Below are 27,219 nucleotides of genomic sequence, written 5' to 3' on the forward strand. Positions count from 1 at the left end.
TTTCACCCCTTACAACATCCTGCAAAGGAGATATTACTATGCTCATTCCAGTTGACAAAAATCAATGCTCAAAGAGAGCTAGTGACTTATCCCCAAACACCCAGAGACAGAGTTAAAATTTAAACTAGAGTCTTTGGCTTTCAAGTATTCCTGTTAGATACAAAAAAATTAGTTGCCAGAAGGGTTTGAAGGAATTTGACAAATGATCAGCTTCCGAGACTCAAACAGTGAGTCACAACTAAAAACCAGGTTTTCCAATTCCCAGTCCAGGTTCTTTCGCCACATTACAGTGTTGCCACCCAAAGCGCTGGGTTTTCCCAAGAGGTGTTTGGATGGGATTCCAAGCCAGAGAGATGCAAATAGGTCTGACCCACATTCCAGCTCTTGGATAAATAAAAACTCCGAAAGGGCACTCCATCTTGTGCGCTTGGTTTGAGAATGCTGCTGTGGATTGTCAATCAATACTGAACAACAATAGGTACACGTTTGCCAAGAACTAACAGCACGGGCTCAATGTTAGCAATTAGAATACTGGAAATATTACTGAGGAACCTCAAAAAGGTGCTGAAAGGCTGGGTGGAGTAGTCATAAATTGTTTAAAAAACTTTGAAGTCATTTACTCCAACTCTTAATTTTATAAATGAGATCCTGAGAAATTAAAATTATACACAAGGATCTGACACCCTTTGGCAATGGACCCTCGCCTGTTTCCCAGTTGTATTTAACTTTATGTCATATGGCCTTGTGAAATAGTGTTTTCAGGAATGTAACATGTTGAAGTTAGATTGGCTGGTCATAGAGTCATCACTGATTATGAAATGTCTCTCAGTTTTAACTTTTCCTTATCCACTGACCAACTGACCTCTAAGAAATCTCCATTGCTGGCTTTCAAGTTCAACCAAGTTGGAATCATTTCTCAATAAGCATCTTGTTAATTTTGGCCTCCTGAACTTTTCTCATGGCCTTTTCCCCTATCTGCTGGCCCTCCAAGTTCTCTCTACTACTCTACAGTTCATCTCCAAGAAGCCTTCTCTGCTTACTCTTCTTCCCATCAATGTTTACCTTGCTTTGATATGCATAAAACTTAATGTTCAATTGGTTTCTTCCTATCAGTAGAAAAGATTTGCTTCTTGCCTGGATGTTTTTTATATCACCAAAGGACAGGATCAGTTGTTTCTACTTTTTTTTTTTTTTCTTATGGTGCCTAAGATAATGCTGTGTTCCAATGATCACCAAATATTTGTTAAAGTAACAAATCATGATAATTAACTTTGTTACAAAACGGAGACTTCATTCTTGGTAGACAATGAAATTAAAATAACTTTCATCTTGCTAGGTCATTCTGATTTCTCAAAGACTAATTAATGAGTCACATGCACATGACTTTGGTAGTCTAACAAAAAACTAGTTCAGTGGTTGATATACTATCAAAATGTTGGTCCTGTGGCTCTCAACCCTGCTGTTCACTCACACCAACTGAGAAGTTTTGAAAACCAATACCCAGGCCTCACCACAGAGGAACTGAATCAGAATCTTTGCAGGTATGCCCAAGAAATGATTTGCGTACATCATATTGATATTTGATTTATACATACTGATTTGTACAACCTCATTCTTAATGGATTTTTCTAAAGAATGAGCATATTCAAATATGGTTTTGTTGTTGTTCTCAGAATCACCAAATTTTACAACTGAGAGAGAGCTAAGATAATATCTGGCTCAATCCCTTTATTTTATAGCTGAGGACACCACGGCTTAAGAGAGATTCAGAGAGTAGCCTCACACAGTGGCATGGTAGTTGTTGAGTGACAGGTCGTATCTTGAATTAGTGGAATTTTCAGCCCTTCCATTCTGGAGCTGTAGAAACTAAACCAAGCTGTTTAGTTTTTAAATTTCCACTTTCTTCTAAAGAAAATGTGTAAAAAATATTGCATGTGGAAGCTTTGGATTTTAAAAGCTCTTAGCACCTGGTACTTCTTAAAGACCTTCAATTTGGCACATTCCAAATAATCCATTGTCATGGCAGAGGAAATGCCACAGCAGGATATATTAAAGTTCAGAAAGAAAAAAAATGATTAGTATCTATTGGCAGGCCTTTTCCTTGACCCTGACCTATAAATCCATAACATTTTATGCTTTCAGCCCCAGGGTACTTCTAGCCCTTAACTATACCACTTATTAGCTGACTTACTGCTTATGAGCAAGCTAATCAACACACTGAACTTCCCTTTTGTCTATAAAAAGGAAGATAGTGCCTGTCCTATTGACCTTGCGTTTTTTAGCTATTATAAATCAGATTAAATCAGATGATCTATGTGGAGATAATTTGAGAATAGTAGAGCACTATCCATATATATGTACAGAATTATTATATTACTATTTTTCAGAGCAATGACTTGTGAATAAGTATTTGTCACTTTGATTACCCAGCCTCTAAATCCTCATTCCTTAGTACCATGCCACCCAAGAGTCAACAGGAACTGGAGTTAGTACTGGACTAGAGACTCTAGTCACTGAAAGTATCACAGAACTAAATATTCAGGGAGGTAAAGCAATGCAGTGACCCAGGATTTAGCTAGTCTAGGCTCTAGTCCCAGAATCTGCTTTTAACTATTGACTTTGGACAAGTCACTTAATTTTTCTAGGACCAGAGTCTCGTCAGTGGTCAAAGGATGACTTGAATTAGAGTCAAAGATCCTTTTGATTTATAAAATCAGAATATTAGTGCTTAATTAAAATTACTAAAGTGCAATTTCCCAAGCCATTAATTAATGTGGTTTCACATTTTTAAAATCTCTTTTTAGAAGTACAGGGCTGGAGCCTATAAACATAAGCTTATTTCTGTTAAACAGACATTTCGAACACATGTATGAGACCCTCTTTGAAAGAAGCATCTCTACTGAGATACTTTTGGAGCCCTTGCTCCAAAAATAAGTGTAGGGTTACTCAACAAGCATATAATATAGTTCTGGACACAGAATAGACACCCAAATACTGTTATGTTAACAGCTCTTAGTCTGAGTCCTAGCTTGTGTTACTTAACCCATCTGAGTCTGTTTTCCTTCTATACGTGGGACAATATCTTCCTCAAGGATTCATTGAGATAGTGTATATTAAAATGTTTTGTAAACTGTTTTAAAAACAATTGTAAGATATTACTATTACCTAATGAATGTAGCTTACTATACCATGACCTTCCTAAAAAGTGTGCTTTTTCATGAGATAGATTAAAATCTTTCTTAGTTTAATTATGGACATAGCACCTATCCCAACGCCTGGCTCAACAAATATGCTCAATAAATGTTTGCTGCATGAAAAGTATAATACACAGAAAGACCAAAAGCTCCGTGAGCTCAAATTGCATATTTGCTTTTATCTCCAAATTCCCAGAGCCTAGCACAAGAGCCTAGCACAAAAGCCTAGCACAAATCTGACACAGAAGAAACTCACTAATTCTTTTTTTTTTTTTTTAAGATTTTATTGGGGAAGGGGAACAGGACTTTATTGGGGAACAGTGTGTACTTCCAGGACTTTTCCAAGTCAAGTTGTCCTTTCAATCTTAGTTGTGGAGGGCACAGCCCACCACCCGGGAGTCCAGGGGGGGGGGTGCAGCCCACAATCCCTTGTGGGAGTCGAACTGTCAACCTTGTGGTTGAGAGCCCGTTCTCCAACCAACTGAGCCATCTGGGAGCTGAGCGGCAGCTCATTGACTTCATTGAGGAGGGCGCAGCTCGCTGGTCCATGTGGGAATCCAATCGGCAGCCCCATTGCCCAGAGCTCACGCTCTGACTAACTGAGCCACCCGTCTACCCGAAACTCAATAATTCTTAGATGAATAAAATGTTGTCCCCTCTAGCTCCTCTTCAGCACAGCTCAACAGGCAGAGGCAGGCAAGGGAGGCATCAAAGATGATTTCTGGTAAAGGTTCTTGGAATGGAAAACTGGAAATTACTTAGAGAATTCATCCACTCACTAACAAATAGCTTGGGAGAACAAAAAGAACATGGGCTCTGAGTTCAAGTTCAGTTTCCAAATTCTGCAATCTTGGCAAAAAAAAAAATGCTCTCTAAGACTCAGTTTCCTCATCTTAAAATGAAAATATGTACCTGCCTCATAGGGTTAAGCACTAGAATGAAAACTATTAGGGCAGGGACTTCATTTTGGGCCAATTGTCTCTACACTAAACAGCATTGAACTCTATTAAACAGTGCCTAGCACAGCATAGGTTCTCAATGTTTATTGGCTGAATTTGTGAGAAATTGACTGAGGTAATACAGAACGCCTGCACGTGGTTAAACACTTAACAAACTCTATCATCCTCACCATCATCACTACTATTACCAGTGTATCACTACTATTACATTACTGGTGGTTGTAGAGCAGTCGCCTTAAGGGAAAGACCCAGATTCAAATCTCAAATTCTCCATTTACTGGCTTTGTGACTTGGAACAAATTGCTTAACCCATTAGGGCTCCTTTGGTTCCACAAACATCTATATGGAAACCACCTACGTAACACTGAGTCTGGAGCTCAGGTGGCATGCGATACATGACAGAGATTATTATTTAAGCAAAAAATCGCGGAGTCCCCTTTTATCTAGATAACATTCCTACAATTTCCCACATTAATGTAGCTGAATACATAACATGACCGCAAACGGGAGGAAGGAAAAGAATTTCAGAGAGATCAAAACCGCTAAACGAGAAAAGAGGGAATTAAACCGGTGCTTGACAGTTCCCACCAAAGGATGCCAGTTTCCGCGACTGTCAACCAGTCCGACGATCCAAGGCTCCAGCAGGGCAGTCAGCTCCGTAAGGAACAAAAAGGAGGCAGAGCCGTCGCTTAGACCCTCCCCCTAACGGTCTCTCGGCCTCTGGCCTCAGGGGCCGCCGGACTCCCGTTTCCGGCCCTCGCAGGACCACAGTTCCCAGCATGCCTTTGAAGGGAAGTCTTTCCCTCTGGATGACTACTAATCCCGGCATGCCACTCGGCACTCCAGTAAGTTGGCTGGAATAGTGGAATGACCCCATTGCACGCAGGGAATTGTAGTCCATTTAGCTGCTGTCTCTTAGCGGGGCGGGGAAGAGCCGGGTCGTTCTCGTCAGCTGAGAAGAATGATTCATCGAGGAGAGTCAGAAGAGAACAGTTGTGTCTGTGAAAGCCCACTTAAAAGCCTGGACTCTTCTCCAAGGGAGGGAGAGGCTGGAGAGCAAGCAGGTCCTTGGGCCTGACCCCGCCTCACGCTGCTCCGCAGGCCTCTATCGAGTCCTGGGCCTTGTCGAGGGCGGCCGCGAGGCGCCGGTTGCTGGGGGACCGGTGACGTCGCGGGGTGAAAGTTGAGGGGCGGTGACGTCGGGCCTGCCCGGGCGGAGGCTGGCGGGTTGGAGGCAGAAGGGAGGGAGGGAAGGAGGGAAGGAAGGAAGCTGGGAAGGAGCGAGCGAGCGAGCGGGGGCGCGAGGCGTTTACCTGGAGGCAGCGGCTTGGGCGCGCAGAGCGGCCGCGGCTCCCCCGCACCTGCGGCCATGGATGAGGAGCGCGCCCTCTACATCGTCCGGGCCGGCGAGGCGGGGGCTATCGAACGGGTCCTGAGGGATTACAGCGATAAGGTAAAGAGCCCTGGCCCCGGGCTTGCGGTATAGCACCCCCGGGCCGCCCTCCGGGCTTGCACAGCGCATCCCTCCCCACCCCCCTTATTCCCGGGATGCGCTTTGCTCTCCCCCCGAAAACGTTTCCGGCTTGGGCATACATGTTTGTGCCCCCAGCCTTTCCTATCCGTGCATCCTGCATCCCCCTGCCCCCACCCTGGCGCCCACTCCTCTGATTCCGGCCCAGCAGCCTGTCCGACGGTCCTCCTCCCAAGCGCGCAAGTCACACCCCCGGAATCCGTAGGTGTGCGTCTGTGCCCTGTGCCCCACTCTTGGATGCGTAAATGCACGCCAGGCTTCCTCACCTGTATATCATAAAAATACTTGCTTCTGTGCATAAACACGGCCCATGACATCCAAAAAGCGTATCAGCCACGATGGCAGTTCTTTATATACCTATAGCACTGTACAGTTTGCAAGGCGTGATGTCACATATATGGTCTAACTTGATTTTCAGAGTGTTTATAGGGTAGATGGTAGCAAGCTCCCCATTTTATAGATGAAAAAACCGAGGCGTAAAGAACTGAAATCATGCCAAGGTCATGGACATACTATGTTGTAAGTGGGAGAATCTTAACTCCCAATAATACCTATTATTTGTTTCGCATTAACAGCTTTCCCATCCGTTATCTCATTTAATCTTGACAGCAGTCCTATGAGGTTTTATCTGCGTTTTGCAATTGAGATTCTTGATTGGTTAAGTAACTTGCCCAAGGTCATACTTGTGAGCTGGAAATCCAGCCTAGGTCTTCAAACCATTCATTGTTGTTTCCACTGTACAACTCTGCAGTAAAAAGGTAATGTTGTTATAAATCCCAGCCACCTCTCTGAATCTCGCCTAGAACCGTTAGCTCTCCATTACTTTTTCAAGGAATTTTACACACTCACTTCAAAAGGTAGCATAGCACACCTTTATTCTTCCATTTAGAAAACTACTTTATAGAAATGACTGACTACTCCTGTGAAAACACACCCGACACCAAGTCTCACCCTGGATATCGCCTCTTTCTTTCCTCTATTTGCTTCCATTCATAATTTCCTCTTTTGTGTTTGCTGTGTGCCCACCACTGCACTTTCATACACTTTGTATTAGTGAGCTGCCAGTATGCCATTTCTTCCCTGGGTGGAGAAGATCCAAAAATAAGACACCTTTATTCCCTTTTAATCTTCCCAGCAACCCTGTGAGGAAAGTGATGGTATTCCCTATTTCACAAGTGGTGAAATTTAGGATAATGTTTTCCCAAGTCCACACAGCCATTGAGAGATGGAGCTGAGATCTGAATCTGGCTGTCTCGTTGCTCTTTCTACAGGACTATGCTGCTTTCTTGGGGAGGATGCATACATTCAGTTCTTCTCATATCTTCTTGACTTTCTGATACGCTTTACTGTTACCAATCTGCCTGATTTAGGAGACATTTAATGCCTAAGTGTACATATTGTGGAGATTACATTCATTTTACTTGATTTATAGCTTTCCAAAAAAAGATTTGAGGCTGCTACAAACTGATTTCAAAAGAGAAATACCACAGAAACCTAGCCATTGTGTTGAATCAATTGGTATTTATTTAGCAGATATCCAACAATAAAGAGGAACTTTCTTCCATAGGGAAGGGAGGAAGAAAAACCTCCAACTGGATCCTGTCACCTCCTACAATATTTCTCCCTCCCTTTATCGCTAAACTAGTTAGAGCTCCAGATTTGCTTCCTCCAATTTATGTCCTCCTCTCCCTGATCTCTCTCTAGGCTGGTTTCCACTTACCACTCCTGACCAAGTGCTGTCAGTTTAAGTTCAAGACATATCACATTGGGAATATTTTTAAATTTGCGATGCCCAATGTGTATTGTTTAAGGTGGTATTCCTGAAGTGTTTGGGAATCCAGGCCTCCCAAACACTAGAACTTTTTGGGCCAAGCCCGAGAATGCTCTGACTTGATCAGAACCAAGTCAGTCACCTCCTTCAGAAAAGAGCTCTCTTGTTTAGTGCTGATTGTGATAGGGCCAGAGGACAGAGAAAATAGCTGAGTTTCGTGTTGGCCATGGGGCTTTGCCCCTCAAGGTGAGAGACATTGGATGAAGATAAATAGGAAGGGAACGTATGATTGCAGTGCTACGGTCATAAGAAAGGGAAGATGGAATTAAATTGTCCTGCTCTATGGGACAGGAGTCTGAAACCCTGAAAAGGTAGCTGGATAGCGTGTGTTTCATTTTTCTTATCTGGAAAAATTGATTTCAGAAATGTTTAGAATAAGAGGTGATTATGGGGCATTGAGGAGTGTAACCAAGAAGAGAAGTGAGTGATGTAGAGAGAGAATGATTGGTTCATTGTTTGGGGGAGGATATTCTTTATGCCACCTTACTTCTCGAATAAAGCCGGTCCTCGGAAGGAAGCAGTCAAGTATAGTGGAAAGCAGGTGTACACGTAATTTGGAGTCAGAAAAACCTTGGTTCAGAGCTGTTATTTATTATTAGTTTCCTGACTGTGGTAAGTTATTTTAAGCCTGAGTCTCAGTTTCCTTATCTGTAAAATAGGAATAATATCACCTAAGTAATTCTGAGGCTTAAATGAACTGAAGCATAATGCCAAACACTGAGCACAATGCACCTGGAGGCTTTCACTCAGTCACAGTTCTAATGATCAAGGTACTCAAGAGGTGCTGTGGCCAGAGCGCAGGCTCTGGAGCCAGACTGTCGGACTCTGATCCTCAGTTTACCATTTGTGTGGCCTCAGGCAAGTTACTTAACTTTGTTGTGCCTCAGTTTCTTCATCTACCAAACAGGGATAATAATAGGACCTATCATCATAGGTTTATTCTCTTGATTAGATGAGTTATATGTGTAAAGCACTTAGAAGAGTGCCTAGCACTGAGGAAGAACCCATAACTGTTAGTTTTGAACAAAAAAGCAGGAATTAAACATGTGCCACTGAGTTGACATGGCCCTCCCAAAAAAGTGGGGAAATATACTCCCTTCTTTCTCTTTTTCCTTGACCCTCGCACTTTCTGATGGGTAGCAAAATACCTTGTACTAGGTTTGTTTAGAGCAAGTTACCTGTCTGGCCCCAGGTAACAACATCTAATTTCTACTGTGTTGCACAGACTCTAATTTCCAAGCCTTCTTGCTTCACTCACTGACTCTTATTATGATGGAAAGAGGGAAGATCTATTTATCCCAGAAAAAAATCAAACTTGTCTGTTTCTCAGGTTGACTCAGCATAGGGAAGTATTAAAAAATAGGAAGAGTGGTTGTTGTATTTCACACTTCTCAGTTCACCGTTAACATTTACTGAGTGCCTGCTATATACTGTGTGTTATCCTAAGCGCTTTCACATGTCATCACGTATAATTCTCTTATATTAAAACTTATGAAGAAGATGGAAGTATTCTCTTTTGGGGGGATAGGAAATTAAAGTTCAGAAAGGCAAAGTGACTGTTACGGGCTCAAAGGCACGTAGCTAGAAGTGGCAGACTTGTCTTCAGATTCCATATCCCGGGCTCTGTTTGCAAGGCCATGTTGTGTGTTCGAGTACAGAAGAGAAGGGTTCTTCACGACCAGTACCCTACTTCTTTGGCTACTGTTAGACCCTAATCACCTCCACATCAGTTATAGAATGAGCTATTAATTATGGGAAGTGTGTATTGTTCTAGTCTAGGCTATCCAAGCTCCTTCTCCTCCTTTACAGCCTGTTCTGATAACAGATTCAGTAGCGAGATCGGTTGCCATCATTGTGATTATCAACAACAAACAGTGATCAAGGCCTCTGAGGTGCACAGTAGTATCACAGTTCCTTGAATCACAGGACATGTAGACTAGATGGAACCGCAAAGATAATTGAGTCCAATCCCCTCAGTTCCTAGGTGAAGAAACTGAGGCCTAGAGTCATCAACTACGATGATACTCAGAGAGATGGCCGGGTGGCCATAGACACCACCTGAGCACGCGTAACCCCCTAGCGAGCTCCGACAGGATTCTGTGTTGGAAGTGTGGCAAGCTTACGGCCAAATGAAAGGTAAAGTTTATTTAAGATACAGGCAGGTAGGTCTCCAAGAGTCGTCCTCGTAAGAGAGGAAAACCACACTCATAGCTGTGAGGTCTTTATTTATGTGCTAGAATAACTTGATTGATAGGGACCTAATATTGGGACAGTTCTAGAAAGACAGCCTCCACATTTGCGTAGGGCATATAAATATCCTGAACCATGTAAGAGGAGTTTTTGCTTTTCACTTTGAGGTTGAGTTCAGAACTCTGAGTTCATTCCACAGATTTTTGCAGAGGAGCGTGTTTAGCGGGCTGTTCCTTTGTCATATACTCTGTTCTTATTTCCAGATTGGGTTTTATAGTCTCAGTTACTGTCATTTAGTTCTAGAAGTCATCTCTATTCATGAACCATCGCGCCACACACACACACACACACACACACACACACACACACACAGTTAGGTAATTCCTTTGTATGGTACCATTTGAGTGTATCTTTGGAAATCTATGCGGTAACTCATAGTTCTCTAATAGTTCAGTATTTGGCCACATCATAGGCCATGCAATAATAACAGTAGTGGCCACTTATTGAACACCTGCTGTGTGCAAGGCGCTATACATAAAGGTAAGGAAACTGACAGGTAGTAAAGTTGAGTAACTTGACCACGGTCAATCTTAGTAAGCAGCGGGTCTGGACTCAAACCCAGTGCTGACTCCTGAGCCTGCGCATTTTAGAGCCTTCATAAGAGAGAAAACCTATAGTGGGGAGTCCTCATAATGAGTCTGGTGTGTCACTGAGCTGTTCCTACCTTACTTAACCTCTAAATTGAACAGTGGTTTAAGTTTATATTTGACTTGTTGCTCTTGTTCATCCAGCAGTAAACATATAAAGAAAGTGAGGTGGGTGACTCTTGGCTAGCAGTTCTAGAAAGGCATTTACAGCCAGAAATGCTAGTTCCCTTCCCCTTTCTTTCAGCCACAGAAAGGGGGGAGAAAAAGGCTTAGAGGTACTGAGTAGGTTAGGGGTGCTCTAAGTTAGATAAAAGAAGCCAGCTTTAAAGAAGTCAATGTCTTTGGATCCAAACAATCTTAGAGGTTTGAGCTTTTGAATAGGTTGGCACGTTCAAAAATCAATTTGTGTTGCCTCAATACTAGTATATTTTCGAATTAAATTAAGCCCTCATGCTCTTTAGACAGGGCTTTTGAAAGCTTTTCTTCCCTTTTTTTTAATGTGGTTTTTTGACAGGCTCAGCCTTGCATTTAAAAAGCAACAGAAATATTAGTCCCTGGTACTATTCCGAATTATCACCTTAAAAGATTAATTCTATGTAGAAACTATTTAAAAGATATTTTTATAACTTAATGAGGGTCTTTCCAAAAGGTTTCTTTTTCTGTTCCCTTACCATAAATGCCAAAACAAAGTTTAGGAGAACCATTATATTGGCAACTACAATACATTTATTCCAGATAATTTATGGAATTCACATATAATGGCAAAAAATAAGCTTTCTTGGTTCCTAAGTGCAATTGTTTATTCTCATTTGTATTAGATCTTTACTAAGCTTCAGTTTACAAGCTTAGCCTGATGTCTGGTGCTTCTTTATCTTTTATCTAGTGTTGGGTTTTTTCTAAACCTCGGGTCTATAAATTCCTAAGTTATAGCCTTCAGATTTACAACTTGTTCTTCCATACTTCTTTCTTTCCTTGTTCATTCATTCATTCATTTATCTTTTATTTTAAAAATTTCCATTCTAATTACAAAAATAATATACCAACAATGAGTTTGTCAAAGAAATTATCAGAAATTCCACCACCCCTGTACAGTTGGCTTTCTATTGGCATTTAACACTCACACCTCTGTTTGAATGCATCCATGTATTTATGGAGGTACTGTCATCAGAGACATAGACATATAATTTGATGTTTTACTGTGTTTCCACTTGATGCTATCTAAATAATTTTCCATGTTGTTACAGAGCTTTTTAGCCATCTTTTCTTTTCATTGCAATATGTATTCTATGAGGTGGATGCACAGCAATGTATTTCATCAGTCTCCTGTTGTTGGGTGTTCAGGGTGTCTCTTATAATAGTAGATAACAGTGCAGTGAATATGCTTACATATATAAATTGTGTTTCCTCTGATGATTTCATGAGGATAAATTCCTAGGAGTAGAAGTTCTGGGTGAAAGGGTATGAATATTTTGATGTTTTCAAATTTGTGTTGCCAAATCATTTTGCCTTTTAAAGTTTGTGTCAGTTTATGCTGCTGCCAGCGATATCGTGCTTGGGGTATTGATGCCCACTTCTCAGAGAGCTTTTGGTCTTTAGTCTTGTTCTCCTTTGATACAGCCTCTACGCTCCTGCCCAAAATATTCTTCCAGAGTGCTCTCCTATTCACACCTGTCACCTGTCTGCCAGTTCAGGTATAAATTTTAAAATCCAAGCCCTTACCACCTGACAACATCCATTCTAATTGTTTTACAAGCCGTAGGTTTCCTCAAACGGCCCTTCTCTCTTACCTCTAAGTCCATTTCTTACATTCAGAACTGCTTCTCTGTCAACATTTCTCCATCTCATTTGACTTCAAAACTTGCGTCTTGCAGAAACACAGGTAGTAGTGATATGTTTAGTACTTAGTGTACTGAACTCTTGTTGGGTTTCCAATAAATGTTTGTTAGTGTGGCCAATGAGAGAAAGAAAAGGTAAGGCAGAGAGGTGTTCAGTGGAGATTTTCTTAAAGGAAAGCTTAGGATTCATAAGAGCACTTGGTTCTGAATAAAACTTGAGAGGCGAATGAGGAATGTTTTTGCTCTGTTTTTTGGGTAACATCACTCCTTGTGGACAATTCAACTTACTCCATCATCTATTTCAGCTACAGAGTGGAAAATACAGTGTTGCCAGTCATTTCAGGAGAGTCACCACACTCTCCTGTCTTCCAGTTACTTTTTCTTCAATATCATTGGCATCACCATCATTGTAATCCTAATATTTATGGAGGGTTTACTGTGTGCCAGGCCCTGAGATGATGCAGTATATGCCTTAGCTGTTTTAACCCTCACAGCAACTCTGTGAACTAGGCACCCCTTCTTTTTACATGAGAAATCCAGTTATGGAGCGTTTACTTGCTCAACTAACTAGTAAGTGATGGAGCTATGATTTAAACCTCATTTTTACAGAATATTTTCCCAAAATACCAATCTATTGACTTGCTTCCCTATCTACAATTCTCTGATGATTTCTTACTGCATATGAAAAGGAAAGTACAAACTCCCAACGACATTGAAAGGCCCTTCCAAATCTCTGTCCAGTCTACTTTTCCATTCTCATCTTCCTTTAATCCCCCACCCCCTAATGTGTGTCCTACGTTTCACTCTGACAGAGCTGCTTATTTCACAGATAGATCACACCATTTCACACATTTGCGTTTCTGTCGCTACCATGCTTTCCATTTGCTTCCTAGCAAACTTCTACTCATCCCTCAAGGTCCCCCTCAAATTCTCTCTACTGCATGCAAAGCATTCCCAGTTTCCCTGGGCAGTTAGGGGCTTGGCACTCTGTGCTCCTTGGTATATATTTCTGCTGTAGTCTTTTCATACTGCTTAAAATTATTTGCTTACCTGCCTGTCTCTCTTACTTTCATACGAATAGTATGACACGATACTGTGGGAAGACAACATTTTTACAGAGACATGTATTTTTAAACATAGCCAAAATTAAAAATCTATGTATTTCAAATGACATTGTTTCCTTTTTTCCCCCCCTCAGCATAGGGCTACTTTCAAATTTGAACCAACAGATGAAGATAAAAGAAAGGTAAGCCTTGGTATTAGTGTGTGTGTGTGTGTGTGTGTGTGTGTGTGTGTGTGTGTATTTATTTCATTCATGGACTTTCTAAACAATGGACTTCTTTTCATCTGATGGTGATTTAGTTTTCGGTTTCCCTTCAGTTAGTTTTTTAGGAACTCTGAGAAGAAAGACAAGTGCCAGGTTTAGTATGGATTACACACAACTCCCTCCTGCTCCCTCCCCACAGAACCATGACACTTGGATACATCAGGGCAATAGGGAAAGCCTGAGCCTTCTCATCTCCAGAAATTGACTTCGCTTGGTGGCAGGACTGCAGGCTGCCCAAAATGCTTTGTTAATATTGTAAAGCTGGGCGTTGGGTGAAGTTTGGGGAAAGCAGCTGTTAATCCTGCTGCCCCTCAGCCACATGCTGTTCTCTGTGCTGACTTATTTATGTTGTCAGCAACTTAGGTCACTGACTTCATGGACTTAGAGGAAAATGGAGGTAAGAGATTCACCAATAGAGGAGTTTTAAGAGAGTGCATCAGAGATATGACCATGGAATGTTGTGTTTGCCTATTGGGTTACCTATGGTTGCTTTACTTAGTTGAGTAGAGCATGATGCTAAAGGAGAAACTCACCAGTTTTACCTGTGTGTTTTGCTGGGCCCGGTATAACCATCTCTGGCCTCATGAATGTCAAGACCAGGTACGAGAGCATGGCGAAATTAGTATAAACCTATCACCGCTGCTGGGAAAATAACTTCAATCTAGTGCCTTCCTGGTCGTGGTTTGATAATACCTTGAAATCAGCCTTCTAGTCACCTCCACTTCCAAAATCTAGTGTCTGCATCTTGCTCATTTTACCTCTTATGATCTCTTCAGTCCATTCTTTCCTTCACCTCTGCCCCGATTCAAGCCTTCATCTGGCTTACTGCACCGGTTTCCTAACTGTTCTTTCTCTTTCCAGTTATTGCCCGTCCAGTCCATTGTCCATCAGTCTAGAACAACAGTCTGATTGTGTCGCTCCCAGCCTTTAAAACCCTTGAGTGACTTTTTTTGCCTATAAAATAAAATTCAAGCTTCTTAACATGATGCTTAGTGACCTGATCTCTTCCTACTTCTGCAGCTTACTTCTCTCCCTTGTATTCGATGCTCTAGCAATAGGAACTATTTCCAGTTATATACACATCCCTTCTGTTTCTTATTTTCTACCTTTGCACATGTTTTCTACCCAGAATGCCCTTTCCTTCTTACATACCTCTTCTCCTTTTCACCTGGTGAATCCTATTCAGCTCCAGAGCACCTCCTTCAGGAAGCCTCCTCTGGCATTCCTGTTAGGGTGAAGGTGCCCTTTGCAGCATTCCCATAAAATTCTGTGTTAGTCTCAGAGTGCCTAGCACATAGTAGGCACTCAAAAAGTATTTATTGAATGAGTGACATGGAGTGTAAACTTTGGAGGTTAAATATTTAAATCTGATTTTCTTTTGGATTTGAACAGTTAAACAAGACTAGAATACCTTTTAGAACATGGCTTCTCAACCAGGAATGTGCTGTTTGGGGAGCTTTTTAAAGATAGGCCTGCTCAGGCCTATCCCTTTATCTACTGAGTCAGAATTTGGGGGGTGGGATCCAGGCATGTGTATTTTTATAAATGGTCTTCAGGAAACAAGGAATCACACATTTGTTCAGGGTGCAAAATAACACAATTCCTGTGGAACAGAAACTGGCAGTATCTACCAAAATTACAGATGCATTTTGCCTTTTGACCAAGCAATGTCACTTTTAGAAATCTATCTTGTGGATAGACAGAACCCAAGTAAACAAAGTTATTCATTGAAGCATTGTACATTATAGCACAAGATTAGAAACAACTAACTGTCCCGCAACTAGGGAGTAGTTGAAGAAACTAGGGTACATCTACGTAATGGAATACTATGGCATGGGAGAGGGAGACGGAGAGAGACATACAGACCATTATGTGCTAATGGGAGAGAGCGTTAGGTGAAACAGAAAGAAACATCGCATTAACAAGAACAGGTTTTTTGAGATACCCACGATAGGTATTCTGGCTAGGTAGGCAGCTGCTATTCACTTCATTTAGTTGGGAGAATCCATACTGCATCTGTAGCTTCATGGTGCCTTAGGAATCTGACACTAGAATCTTTGGTAGTGCTTTTACTGGTCAAATGAAGTACATTAAGACAGAGATTCCCCCACTCCATATTAGTTTCAGTTGAGAGAGAAACTTTTCCCACACAGTTATTAATAAAGCATGTTTATTTTCTGTAGGATAGTAGTGAAACCTAACATTTTCAAAGTATTGTCCTTACTGCCTTTTAGTTCTTCAGAGCCAGTAACTACTGTACTGGTGTTATTTTTCAGCTACAATGTGCAGCAGATTTCTGCTTCCGAAGAGTTCTGATATAAACAAATGTCTTTAGGGACCCAGCTAGGTAATCTTCATTAATGGAAAAACATTGACAAAACCATTTCAGTCTCCAAGGGTTAAACCCACTAGTGACTTTTATTCCTAAGGCCCTAAAAAGTTCTCGATGTAGAAAGACAGGATAGTAGGCACGTCTCCACATTAAACCCAGTCTGAAAATAAGAGGAACTCAGATTACTATCCAATTTGTTTTGCTACCATAGTTCTCTTTTTCCTCTTTCCTAAACATGTCTCTGGAGCCTTCTCCCAGTAGATCCTTGGTAACCACAGCACCCCTTTCTATAAACTAAGGGTGCTGCCTCTGAACACAATACCTTTCTTATATAAAACCTTTGTGATAACTTAGAAATAAATGTAAGGGAACAGAGCCTTTCAAAAAATTAAACCTAATTATACTGAGCTTTTTAGGAAACGGTTATAAATTGATGATCTGTAGACCTAATTAATTCCTAACACGTAGTGTTTTGCATTTTTACAAAGATTTGCTTTGCAGCAGTAATGCACTAATGCTGTGAGTATGGTGACAATGTCGCCATCCCTATTGTATTGATAGGAAAACTGAGGCTCATACTGATGACAATTTGCTAACAGTCACATGACTAGTAAGCAGTGGAGCCTCAGACAGAGAACAGACTTTTCTATTATGTGCAGTCCCGTTACTTCTCAGTGCTCTCACTTGTGACCACTTGAGGTATATTTCAGAAGGTTTGAAGTTATGACTCACTCCCTTGTTTTATCTCTTATTTCATACCTCAACCACCAGTTAGGCAACCAGATTTAAATTGGAAGGTAGCAAAGGAAATTACAAACTAGGAGTGCTTAAATTTTTCCAGATAAAGTCAAGTCAGAAACAACTGCTAATGTTTGTGCATATATGCAAATAGTTCCAGGTGTATGTGGGTCATTGTACATTTGGATGTAAGCACCTGTGCTATTGAAGCACTTGCTTTACATCCTCTCCCTAAATTGGTAGGCTGTGATTATCTACCAGCACATAAACAAATACGTCATGCAAATATGTGGGATGGGAGGAGATATGATGAATAATCTTAAAATTTACATCTTGAAGAAATGAAAGCTCTTCTATTGATTTCTAAAACACAACTGATCTGAAGACCAATAAAGAGGACCAATAAATTGCAATAAATGTTGAAAAATACACGTCATAAAATGAGCAAAAGAATTACAGCTCTTTGACCTATGAGATAAGAATACAACTGTATCAAATGTGGAAAACTTCAGTTTTCCACATTTCTCTGTGTATAGTAATTTTCCTCAAAAGAATGAAGTTAACAATAGCCAAATTTCAAGCATTTATTTTATTACCTTCAAACTCACATAGGTAAGCCTGTATTTTCCTTGAAGACAGAGGTACTGGTAGCTGAGTTGAGAGGCCAAGAACTCTGCTTTCTTCTCTGTATTTTCATCCCCCAGCACTGCACGTGGCACAAAATGGGCACCTGCAATAAACACCTGTTAAATGAATTAATGGAACTTAGAGATTGAGTGGAGGCCAAAATTCCTGTGATTTGTACATAGTGTTTGGTATTGAGTTTAATATTCTCTTAACTATACAACAGACTCTCAAGCACATATCATAATGTTGTTTACTGAAAAAATAGGATACAAAAGTACTCATATGGTATGATCACAACCATGTAAAACTAACAAAAACTATACAAAGAAAAATGACTACAAGGAAATTTACTAAATGGTGACTATCTGAATATTATTACTGTGGATGATATTTTTCTTCCCCTTTTCTATATTTTAAACTTTTATATTATAGTAGATTAAAATGATATAAGCTTATGATAATTATATAACATATATGTTATATGTTTCTTTATAATAGTGTGATTGGGGGCATAAGCCAAAGACCAATACTTTTTTTTAAAAAAGTCGTTTTCTCTAAAACTGAGCCTTTTTGATTGTCTTACATATTCCCTTTAGAGGAGTATAAAAATGTTATTAAGTTCAGAGATGGAATTAACTGTGGAGCCAGTTTATGGAGTGAAATAAATTTATATGAAAAAATTCCATTCTACCATTTGAAATACATATACATATATATGTATACATATATATGTACACATGAAACATAAAAATGTAAGGAAAAATACGTATTTTTTTTCTTACATTTTCCCCCCAGACTTGGCGTATTAGTAGAGATCGCTATAGTCCACAAATATTTTTTCAGTAATTCCTGCGTGCCAGGTCCTAAGTTGGCTATTTGCCTATAGTGTTTGGTTTGGCACTTGCTCAGCTACAGGTGCATACTGAATTGACCATTGTGGACTATAGAAAATGCATGAGTAAATTTTCATTTTAGATTCCCCCAGGGAAAATGTGATAACATAGAAACATCAATCCTATACTGCGGATCCATGCTTAGGAATAACTTAAGGCATGGATGTTTGTTCTGAAAGCCCTTTACACTTATTTTAGTCATTTAATATTGTTAAACCCCAATTTTCACTAAAACAAATGAGCTTTGTATGCCTTGCAAATTTGACTCAAATTTTATTTCATGTCTCTACCTTAGGGAATACTTTGATACATGATGCAACTACAGAGCTATAATTCTCGTTTAGAAACCAGTAACTTTAAAGATAATGATTTTTAATATCTGATCTCTTTAATACACACACGCGTGTGCACACACACACACTCAAACACTACCAAAAGCCTCCTATATCTTTATTTTTTAAAGTGCACATCTAGCTTGGATCTGGCATGAAATCTGACTAGAAGGGCTGAATTATATCATAGGCCAGGATGAATGCCTCACAATAGTTCAAAATAAAACAATTTAAACTTCATTTCAGACTCCATTTTTTATTTTAGATGTTTTGCCAAGGTATCAAAGGACTGAAAATAGTGAGGAAGAACAGAATCGCTCTTCTGACTTAGTAAGCTGTATGTGTGGCAGCCCATTCATGATCTTTGGATCACTTTTTCAGATTTCTGCCCAAGAATGATAAAAACACTTTCTTTGATTTGTACTTTAGAGTTTCAGAGCCAATTTCTCATACAAAAAAAAATGCATCAAGAACTTCCACTTCCATCCATGATAGTTTGAGGAGCTCTATGGATCTGCTTTCTAATGAAACTGGTGAAAGTCATTTTTAAAAACAACCCTTTAAAGTCTCTGGAAATAGTGCTAAGAGCATACAGTCAATGAAGAAACACTTATTCAAGAAAATCTACTAAAACTCAGTACGAAAAGTGAAAGTGTGTTATTTGAAATGAGACTTGCTTCCTCCCTTCCTCAGTCTAAGTTGAGCAAGACGGAAAGTTGCCTCCAAACCGATGCAGCCAAGAACACAGAGCCCCCTCCTTCCATCAGCTCACAGTTGGAGGGCTTGCTTCCCAGTAGGGACAGAGGGTAAACTCACATTTTTTTTATTCTGTCTCAGTTGCTGAGACTAAATTCTGAGTGAGTGCAGCTAATAGGTGGGGTCTTGTTCGTGTCACCCAGTGCACCCCCCCACTCATGGGACAGAGGCTCTACCCGGGGTGTGGTACCTTTGGGTGTGGTACCACTGAGAATAGTGGGACCCCAGTTGCCCTTGCCCCTGCTTCTGAGACACAGATTGCACCCTGGGAGAGGCAAGCTGAGGAGAGATGGGGCTGCTCTTCCCTTACCCCCTCTAACTGCTTTCTCAAGGGGGTGTTATGCCATTATCTCTGCCCCCAGCATCAGAACCAGGGCTCAGAAATTTTGCCGAGAGGAGCAAGCAGACCTTATAACAGAGCTCTGAATCTCTCCCCAAAGGACCAACTTCATTTGCAACAGAGTGTGAAGTTCATCACTGTGGGTGCAGGTTGTGGTGAAAGGCAGTTGGGAGGAGACTGACAGATTCACTGGAGATACAGGTAACCAGAAGGCTGGCTAGTTTGCTAGAGAGACAGGATGAAAGATAGCTGGGAACAGCCCTCCTGTGGTCAGAACAGATCTTAAATGTTGACCTCAGGAACCATCCCCTCAAAGGAGCCCTAATAGAATGTTTCAGTTTATGGAGCTATTTATGGCCCAGGATATTTTTGAAGACAATAGATCAATCAGTGGGCAGTTAGTGGAGCTTAACAGCAGGGTATGGTCAGAGAAAGAGAAAGTCAAAGAGGAGGAACCTGCCAAAGCCACTGTCATCCCAAGGGCAAGCCCCCTTGCAGACAGGGAGGGGGGAATATGCTTCACTAAAATAATTCAGCCAGTCACTGAGCAAATAAACTAGCAAATAACAATAGCAAGTCTTGGAGGTTAGGAGCATTACCCAGTGTTATGACAATACCCAATTTCAGAGAGAGAGAGAGAGAGAGAGAGAGAGAGAGAGAGAGAGAGAGAGAGAGAAAGAAAGGAAAGAATGACTACACTAGGGGGGAAAAGCAGGCAACGGAAACTGCCTGTGAGAATGACCAGATGTTGGATTTAACAGACAAAGACTTCAAAGTAGCCATTATAAATATATTCAGAGAACTAAAGGAAACAATGATTAAAGAAGTAATGCAAGGTTTGATAAAATGTCACATCAAATGGAGAATATCAATACAAAGAAATTATTAAACAGAAAAGAACCAAATGAAAATTTTGGTGTTAAAAAATACAGTGAAGTACAATAACTGGGTAGAAATTCACTAAAGGGGCTCAACACTAAGTTTGAACTGGCGGAAGAAAGAATAGGCAAACTTAAAGATTGATCAATAGAGAGTATATAAGATGAACAGAGAAAAAAGAATAAAGAAAATAATGAAGAAAGCCTCAGAAAATTATGGGGTAACATTAGTGTACCAACATATGCACAATGGGAGTACTAGAAGAGAGGAGAGAGAAAAAGGGGAATAAAAAAATGTTTGAAGAAATAATGGCTAAAAACTTGCCATATTTATTGGAAAACAACCTACTCATCCAGGAAGCTCAATAATATCTGAGTAGGATATACTCAAGGGTATCCAAAAACAGATACATCAGTAAAAATGCCGAAAGCCAAAGATGAGAAAACCTTGAAAGAACAGAAAAATGACTCACCCCTTACAAGGGAAGCTCAATAAGATACACAGCTGACTTCTCATCAGAAGTGTAGACCAGAGGGCATCCAGATGGCTCAGTTCGTTAGAATGCAGTGCTCATAACACCAACGTCACCAGTTCGATTCCCACATGGGCCAGTGAGCTGCACGCTCCACAACTAGAGTGAAAACAACAGCTTGACTTGGAGCTGAGCTGTGCCCTCCACAACTAGATTGAAAACAACAACTTGACTTGGAGTTAATGGGTCCTGGAAAAACACACTGTTCCCTAATATTCCCTGATTTTTTTTAAAAAAAAAAAAAAGAAAGAAAATGTAGGCCAGAGCAGGATAACCTATTAAGGAACTCAAAGAAAAAAACCTCAACCAAGAATCCTATATCCAGCAGAGCTGTCTTTTAACAATGCAAGAGAAATAGAGACATTACCAGATAAACGAAAAATTGAAAGAATTTCTTTCAGACCCACCATATAAGAAATACTAAAAGATTTTCAGACTGAAAGCAAATGACTCCAAACAGCAATTTGAATCCACACAAAGAGCACTGGTAGAGGTAATTATGTAATTGTAAAAGATAATATAAATGCACATTTCTTCTTTTAAGTGATTTTAAAAGTATTTCTATAAAACTATATATAATTTATTGTTCAGCCAGTAATACATAGAAATGTAGTGTATTTGCCAAGAACAGCACAAAGGTAGATGAGACCAAACTTGTATTGGATTGACTCCAGATAGTAACTCAGATCCTCAAGAACAAATCAAGAGAACCAGAAATGATAAATACGAAGGCTAATATAACAAAACTGTAAGTATATACTTGCTCTCCTTTTTCCTTCAGCATCTGTAAAAGACAAATTATATAAAGTAATAATTATAATATATTATAGGATTTTCAACATTTATAGATATGTATAACAATAATGCCACAAAAAAAAGGGAAAGGAATAACATCATATAGAAGTAATACTTAAATATCTCACTGGAATTAAGGTAATATAAATCTGGAGCTGATTGTGGTAAGGTGTATATGCCAAGTAAGCCCTAGAGCAACAACTAAGGAAATGACTCAATTTTGTAGGAAACTACAAAACGTTGAAAGAAATTAAAGAAGAGCTAAATAAATGGAAAAATATCCCATGTTCATGGATTGGAAGACTTACTATTGCTAAGGTGGCTGTACTTAACACATTAATCTACAGATTCAATGCAGTACCTTTTAGAATCCTGGGTAGCTTCTTTGTAGAAATTGACAAGCCAATTCTGAGATTCATATGGGATTTCAAGGCATGAAGACTAGCCAACACAGTCTTGAAAAGAACAAACTTGGAGAACTCAATTCCCAATTTCACAACTTACTACGGAGCAACAATAATCAAGACAGTGTGGTACAGTCATGAGGATAGATAAATATAAGTAACATACATATACATTCAATGGAATGGTATTGAGACTCCAGAAATAAATTCCTATGCTCTGTGGTCTATGCTCAACTAATTTTTGACAAGGGTGACAAGACTATTCTATGGGGAAAGAATAATCTTTTAACAAATGGTATTGTGACAGCTAGACAGCCACATATAAAAGAATGCAATTGAACTTTACCTCACATCACATATAAAAATTAACTCAAAATGGATCAAACGCAAATGTAAAGGTAAAACCTTAAAACCATTAGAAGAAAAGATAGGGATAAGTCTTCATGGCTTGAGATTCGGCATTGGATTCTTAAATATGAAAGTTGACTTTTGTGCTTCAAAGGCTCTATCAAGAAAGTGAAAAGACAACTCACAGAATGAGAGACAGTATTTATAAATCACACTCTATGTCTTATGAAGACTTGTGTCTATAATATATAAAGAACTCAATAATAAAAAGACAACCCATTTTTAAAATGGATAAAGGATCCGAATAGACATTTTTCTGAAGAAGATATACAAATGGCCAATAAACATATGAAAAGATACTCCACATCATTTGTCATCAGGGAAATACAAATTAAAACCACAATGAAATATCAGTTCACACTCACTGGTATGGCTAGAATCAAATAGTCAGAAATTAACAAGTGTTGGCATGGATTTTGAAAAATTAGAATCTTCATACATTATTGGTGGGAATGTAAAATGGTGCAGCCTCTTTAAAAAACAGTCTGCCAGTTCTTGGAAGTTAAATAGAGTTACCAAATGACCTAGCAATTGCACTCCTATGTATGTACCCCAAAGAAACAAAGATTTATGTCCACACAAAAACATGTATTCACAAAAATGTGCATTTACACAGTGTTATTTATAATAGCCAAAAGATGGAAATAAAAATCATCAACTTGTAAATGGGTAGACAAAATGTGTTATATCCATACAATGGAATATTATTCAGCCATAAAAAGAATAACTGACAAGTGCTATAGCGTGACTGAGCCTTGAAAACATGCTAAGTAAAAGAAACCAGACACAAAGGCCACATAATGTATGATTCTATTCATACAAAATGTCTAAAATAGTCCGATCTGCAGTGACAGAAAGTAGATTAGTGGTTGCCTGGGGGCTATGGGGGCGGGGAATGGGGAATTACTGCTAATGGGTATATTGGGCTTCTTTTTGGGGTGATGAGAATGTTCTAAAATTAGATAATGGTAATTGTTGCACAAGTGTGAGTATACTATGTGTTTCCCCGAAAATAAGACCGGGACTTATATTAATTTTTGCTCCAAAAGACGCATTAGGGCTTACGTTCAGGGGATGTCATCCTGGAAAATCATGCTAGGGCTTATTTTCCAGTTAGGTCTTATTTTCGGGGAAACACGGTAAAAACCAATGAATTTTACACTTCAACAGTGAACTTTATGATATGTGAATGATATGTCAATCAAGTTACTAAATACTAGTAGGTAACATACATGCCCAGCATCATTCCAAACACTGAATGAATATTAACACTTTAATCCTCACAACAAGCCTATAAAGTGGGTACTGTTATTTTACTTATTTTGCAGGTGAGAAAACTAAGGCACACTGAGAAATTACAGTTAAGTCCTACTTAATGTCATCTATAATATATGTTCTGTGACTTTAACTGAAACGACGTATAACAAAACCAATTTTATCATAGGCCATTTGATATAAACAAGACTTAAGTTTCTCTGGCGTCTCAGCATCTCCTCAACATTATACTAAAATGATGTTATTCAAGGAGGTGCTGTACTTGCCTAAACTAGTGTAGTGGAACAGGCCCTGAGTCAAGCCTAGGCAGTCTGGCTCCACATCCAATGTGCTACCCCATACTGCCATTCATTAATGATGGAATTGACCTGTTGTATAGCATATGAATCGATTCTATTCATTTTCTTATTTTAGGCAGCCAAAATTTGAGACTTGATGTGGAACATAAACAGAGTTTTGACGTTGAACTAATTATCGGTATTGACAGGAAACAGAAGAGCATGCTTTGCAGTGTAAGTGACTGGCTGGATAACTAGTGGGCTATCTAGTGACAGCTCTCCCTATAAGCAGTATAGGATTTGACCTATAGGAGTTAGACGTGCTGAAGAGTTTTTTTTTTTTTTAGTTTCCTGAGATGATTTTTTGGCCAAAAATGTAAGGTTTCTCTTTCTCAGCAGTCAGCTCTTTTCTTTCTTACAAAGTTAGATCATGTGCTAAGGAAAGTGGAGAACTTGTACATCTTTGACTAATTAACACCTCTTAGGGCCCTGAAAAGAGTTCTTGGCTGACCAGCCATTCCTAGTATTTCCAATTTCCCCATTTATAGATGAAAAATGGAGGTTGACTTGCCCAAGGTCACAATTAATGAGTGGAATTATTGGGATTCAAACCAGATCCTCTGTCTTCTTTTCTTCCTTCAGTGATTGTCTCTGCAGGGGTCCCTTGGGGAACTCACAGTGTAGTAAGGGACCCAGAATGCCTTCCAGCACAGTGGTTCTTTCTCAGGGATCTCGCAGGGAGGGTCGTCACACCTGGCTGAATGCTTCTGGTAATGGGAAGCTCACGGCAGCCACTCTGCTGTTGGATAGTTTAATTGTTAGAAAGCTTTTACTTTATATGAACTCTAAATCTGATCCTCCCACTTCGCCCATATCCCTCTCTGCCTCTGTCCCCCATTTGGCTTGTCTTCCTACTTCCTTTCTGCCATTTCGTCTCTCATTTTTTCCTGACTTATTGCCCAACACTCACATTTATCAAGAAGCTTTCAGTGGCTAAATTCCCTATAATCCTCCAGTTTTTTAATACACACTTTAAATTGCTACACATTTACATTCCGTTATTCATTTAACGTATGTTCAGTCTCCCTAATATTATAAATAGCTTGAGTCATGTGCTTTTATAGCTCCTCAATCTAAAATAGACTTCTTGTCACTTGTTTAGAATTTATTTCTCTTGAATAATGTGCGTGTACTTGAATTTGAAATTGGGAGCATTTTGAATTGTGTGCCCGTATCAGGGCTCTGTACACAAGTGCTCCATAATGGGCACTACAGACTCTAAATGGACATTATAGAATCCGTAAAATTAATATAAAATTGCAATGTTATATTTATAACATCAGCAGTTTGCTTTCTCCAGCGCCTTTGCCATTAAAAGGCAAATGCGGGCGAAAACTTCCTACCCGTGCTGGGCTTGTGTAGAGTGTGCCTGTTAATGTCTCCTGATCTGTTTGTCCATCGGGCCACCTTTATGATGTAATGTACATTTATTAGCCTCTGTTCTATGCCAAGCACTATGCTAGATATTTTTTTAAATATATCATTTAATATTTATAAGCCCTAGATGTTATCCCTATTTTTAGAGTTGAGGAAATGACTCACTGTTTTCAATAAATTGCCCAGGCTCATATAGCCACAAGGAGCAAAGCTAGTGTTTGAACCCAGGTGCTTTCTTTTCTTCAGTTGTAAGATGCCTTACACCTTACAGTATCTATATTAATTACAGTAACCTGTGAAATAGGGATATTTCTTATACACGAGAAAATTCAGTTTCAGATAGATTAAATAAATCAGTCCAGATTCAAGTGGAGAAAATAGTAGAACTAGGGACTAGAAAAAAACCCAACTAATCTGTTTCTGTGCTTTTTTGGCTATACTACTAATGTGTTGCTGTGCCTTTGAAGACCTCTAAAGTCTCACAACTGTCTCATTGAGACAGTTGAATTTCCTTTTTGTCCCTGTTCCTGGTTGTCTTAGTCCGCTCAGGCTGCCATAACAAAATGCCATAGACTGGGTGGCTTAAACAACAAAAATTTATTTTTCACAGTTTGGGAGGCTGGGAAGTCCAAAATCAAGGTGTTGGCAAGGTCCATTCTGCGGTGTCTTCTCTTGGTTTGTACATGGCTGCCATCTCGCTCTGTGCTGACATGTCCTCTTCTTTGTGCAGAGGGGCTGGGGGAGAGCGTGAGTGAGCTAGCTCTTGGGTGTCTCTTCTTATAAGGGCACTAATCCCAATGGACCAACGCCCCACTCTCATGATTGCAGCTAATCGTAGTTACCTCCCCAAAGCCCCATCTTCAAATTCCATCCCATTGGCCCTCTGCAAATGAATTTAGGGGGGATACCCACATTCCGCCCATAATACCAGCTTACAGTCAGAGCCCCAGACTGTCTCTTATACATGCCTGGGCTTCTAGAGCTGAGAACAAAGGATTCAGAGATAGAATAACTAGTTCAGAGTGAATAGTTACATTTTGGAGGGTAGAGGGTAGATGACATTGGAGACAAAGTAAGAAAATTCCAAAAAAATTGTTTATAGGCAAGACTTTGATACACAGAAAAAGGCAAAAGGGCTGTGGAAGGCAATGGGCCCAGGATCTGTATCAGTCAGCAACCAAGATACATTGTGACAGAGTGTCGGTCTTCCAGCCTTGTTAATATACTATAGCTTGTGCTAAGAATTCACTAAAGATTAAATGAGATAATGTTTCCTTATTCAGTAAATTCTAATATGAAACAAATGATACTTCTGTATTTGCAGTGTATTAAAATACTAAAATAAGTTTTGCATAGGTAGTGGAGAAAAGGGCTTTCTGAACAATAAAGACTCCTACTTAAGTACTAAGAGAAGCAGAGTTGTCTGGTACTATATTTGAAGAGAAATAAATTTTTGACATGCTCATTTCTGCCCTCAGTCAAGAAAGGAAGGGCAAATGATTGGTCTTGTAAGCTTTCATTTACACCTAAACTGTCTTTCCAACCTGTTGATGAACTCTTGATGATGCAACAAGTCTTTCTCAGTATTGTTAATTAGCAAAGAAACTTGAGTGAAGCTTACATAATTGTTATTACTTTGAACTCGCTTTTCAGTATTTTTGGCGAGATCAGCATGATAC

At 39.7% G+C, this 27,219-nt stretch overlaps 1 protein-coding gene across 8 annotated transcripts in view; it reads left to right on the plus strand.

Annotated features, from left to right (window-relative positions):
• Positions 1–5,079: 5,079 nt before the first annotated feature.
• Positions 5,080–27,219, plus strand: part of RIC8B (RIC8 guanine nucleotide exchange factor B) — a 98,765-nt gene continuing 76,625 nt past the window's right edge. For 3 of the 8 annotated variants that reach the window (XR_012494084.1, XR_012494083.1, XM_074326257.1), the window contains exons 1-2: positions 5,103–5,606; positions 13,386–13,433. Coding sequence is in view for 5 of the 8 variants with exons in the window: in XM_074326257.1 (XP_074182358.1) it covers positions 5,523–5,606; positions 13,386–13,433 (132 nt within the window). In the remaining 3 variants the exon portion in view is untranslated. Of the gene's footprint in view, positions 5,607–13,385; positions 13,434–27,219 lie in introns of all 8 variants that reach the window. The other 5 variants (XR_012494085.1, XM_019728438.2, XM_074326256.1 and 2 more) reach the window with 3 other exon arrangements.

The sequence above is a fragment of the Rhinolophus sinicus genome, linkage group LG02 (genome assembly GCF_036562045.2).
Source record: "Rhinolophus sinicus isolate RSC01 linkage group LG02, ASM3656204v1, whole genome shotgun sequence".
NCBI classification, from domain to species: Eukaryota; Metazoa; Chordata; class Mammalia; order Chiroptera; family Rhinolophidae; genus Rhinolophus; species Rhinolophus sinicus.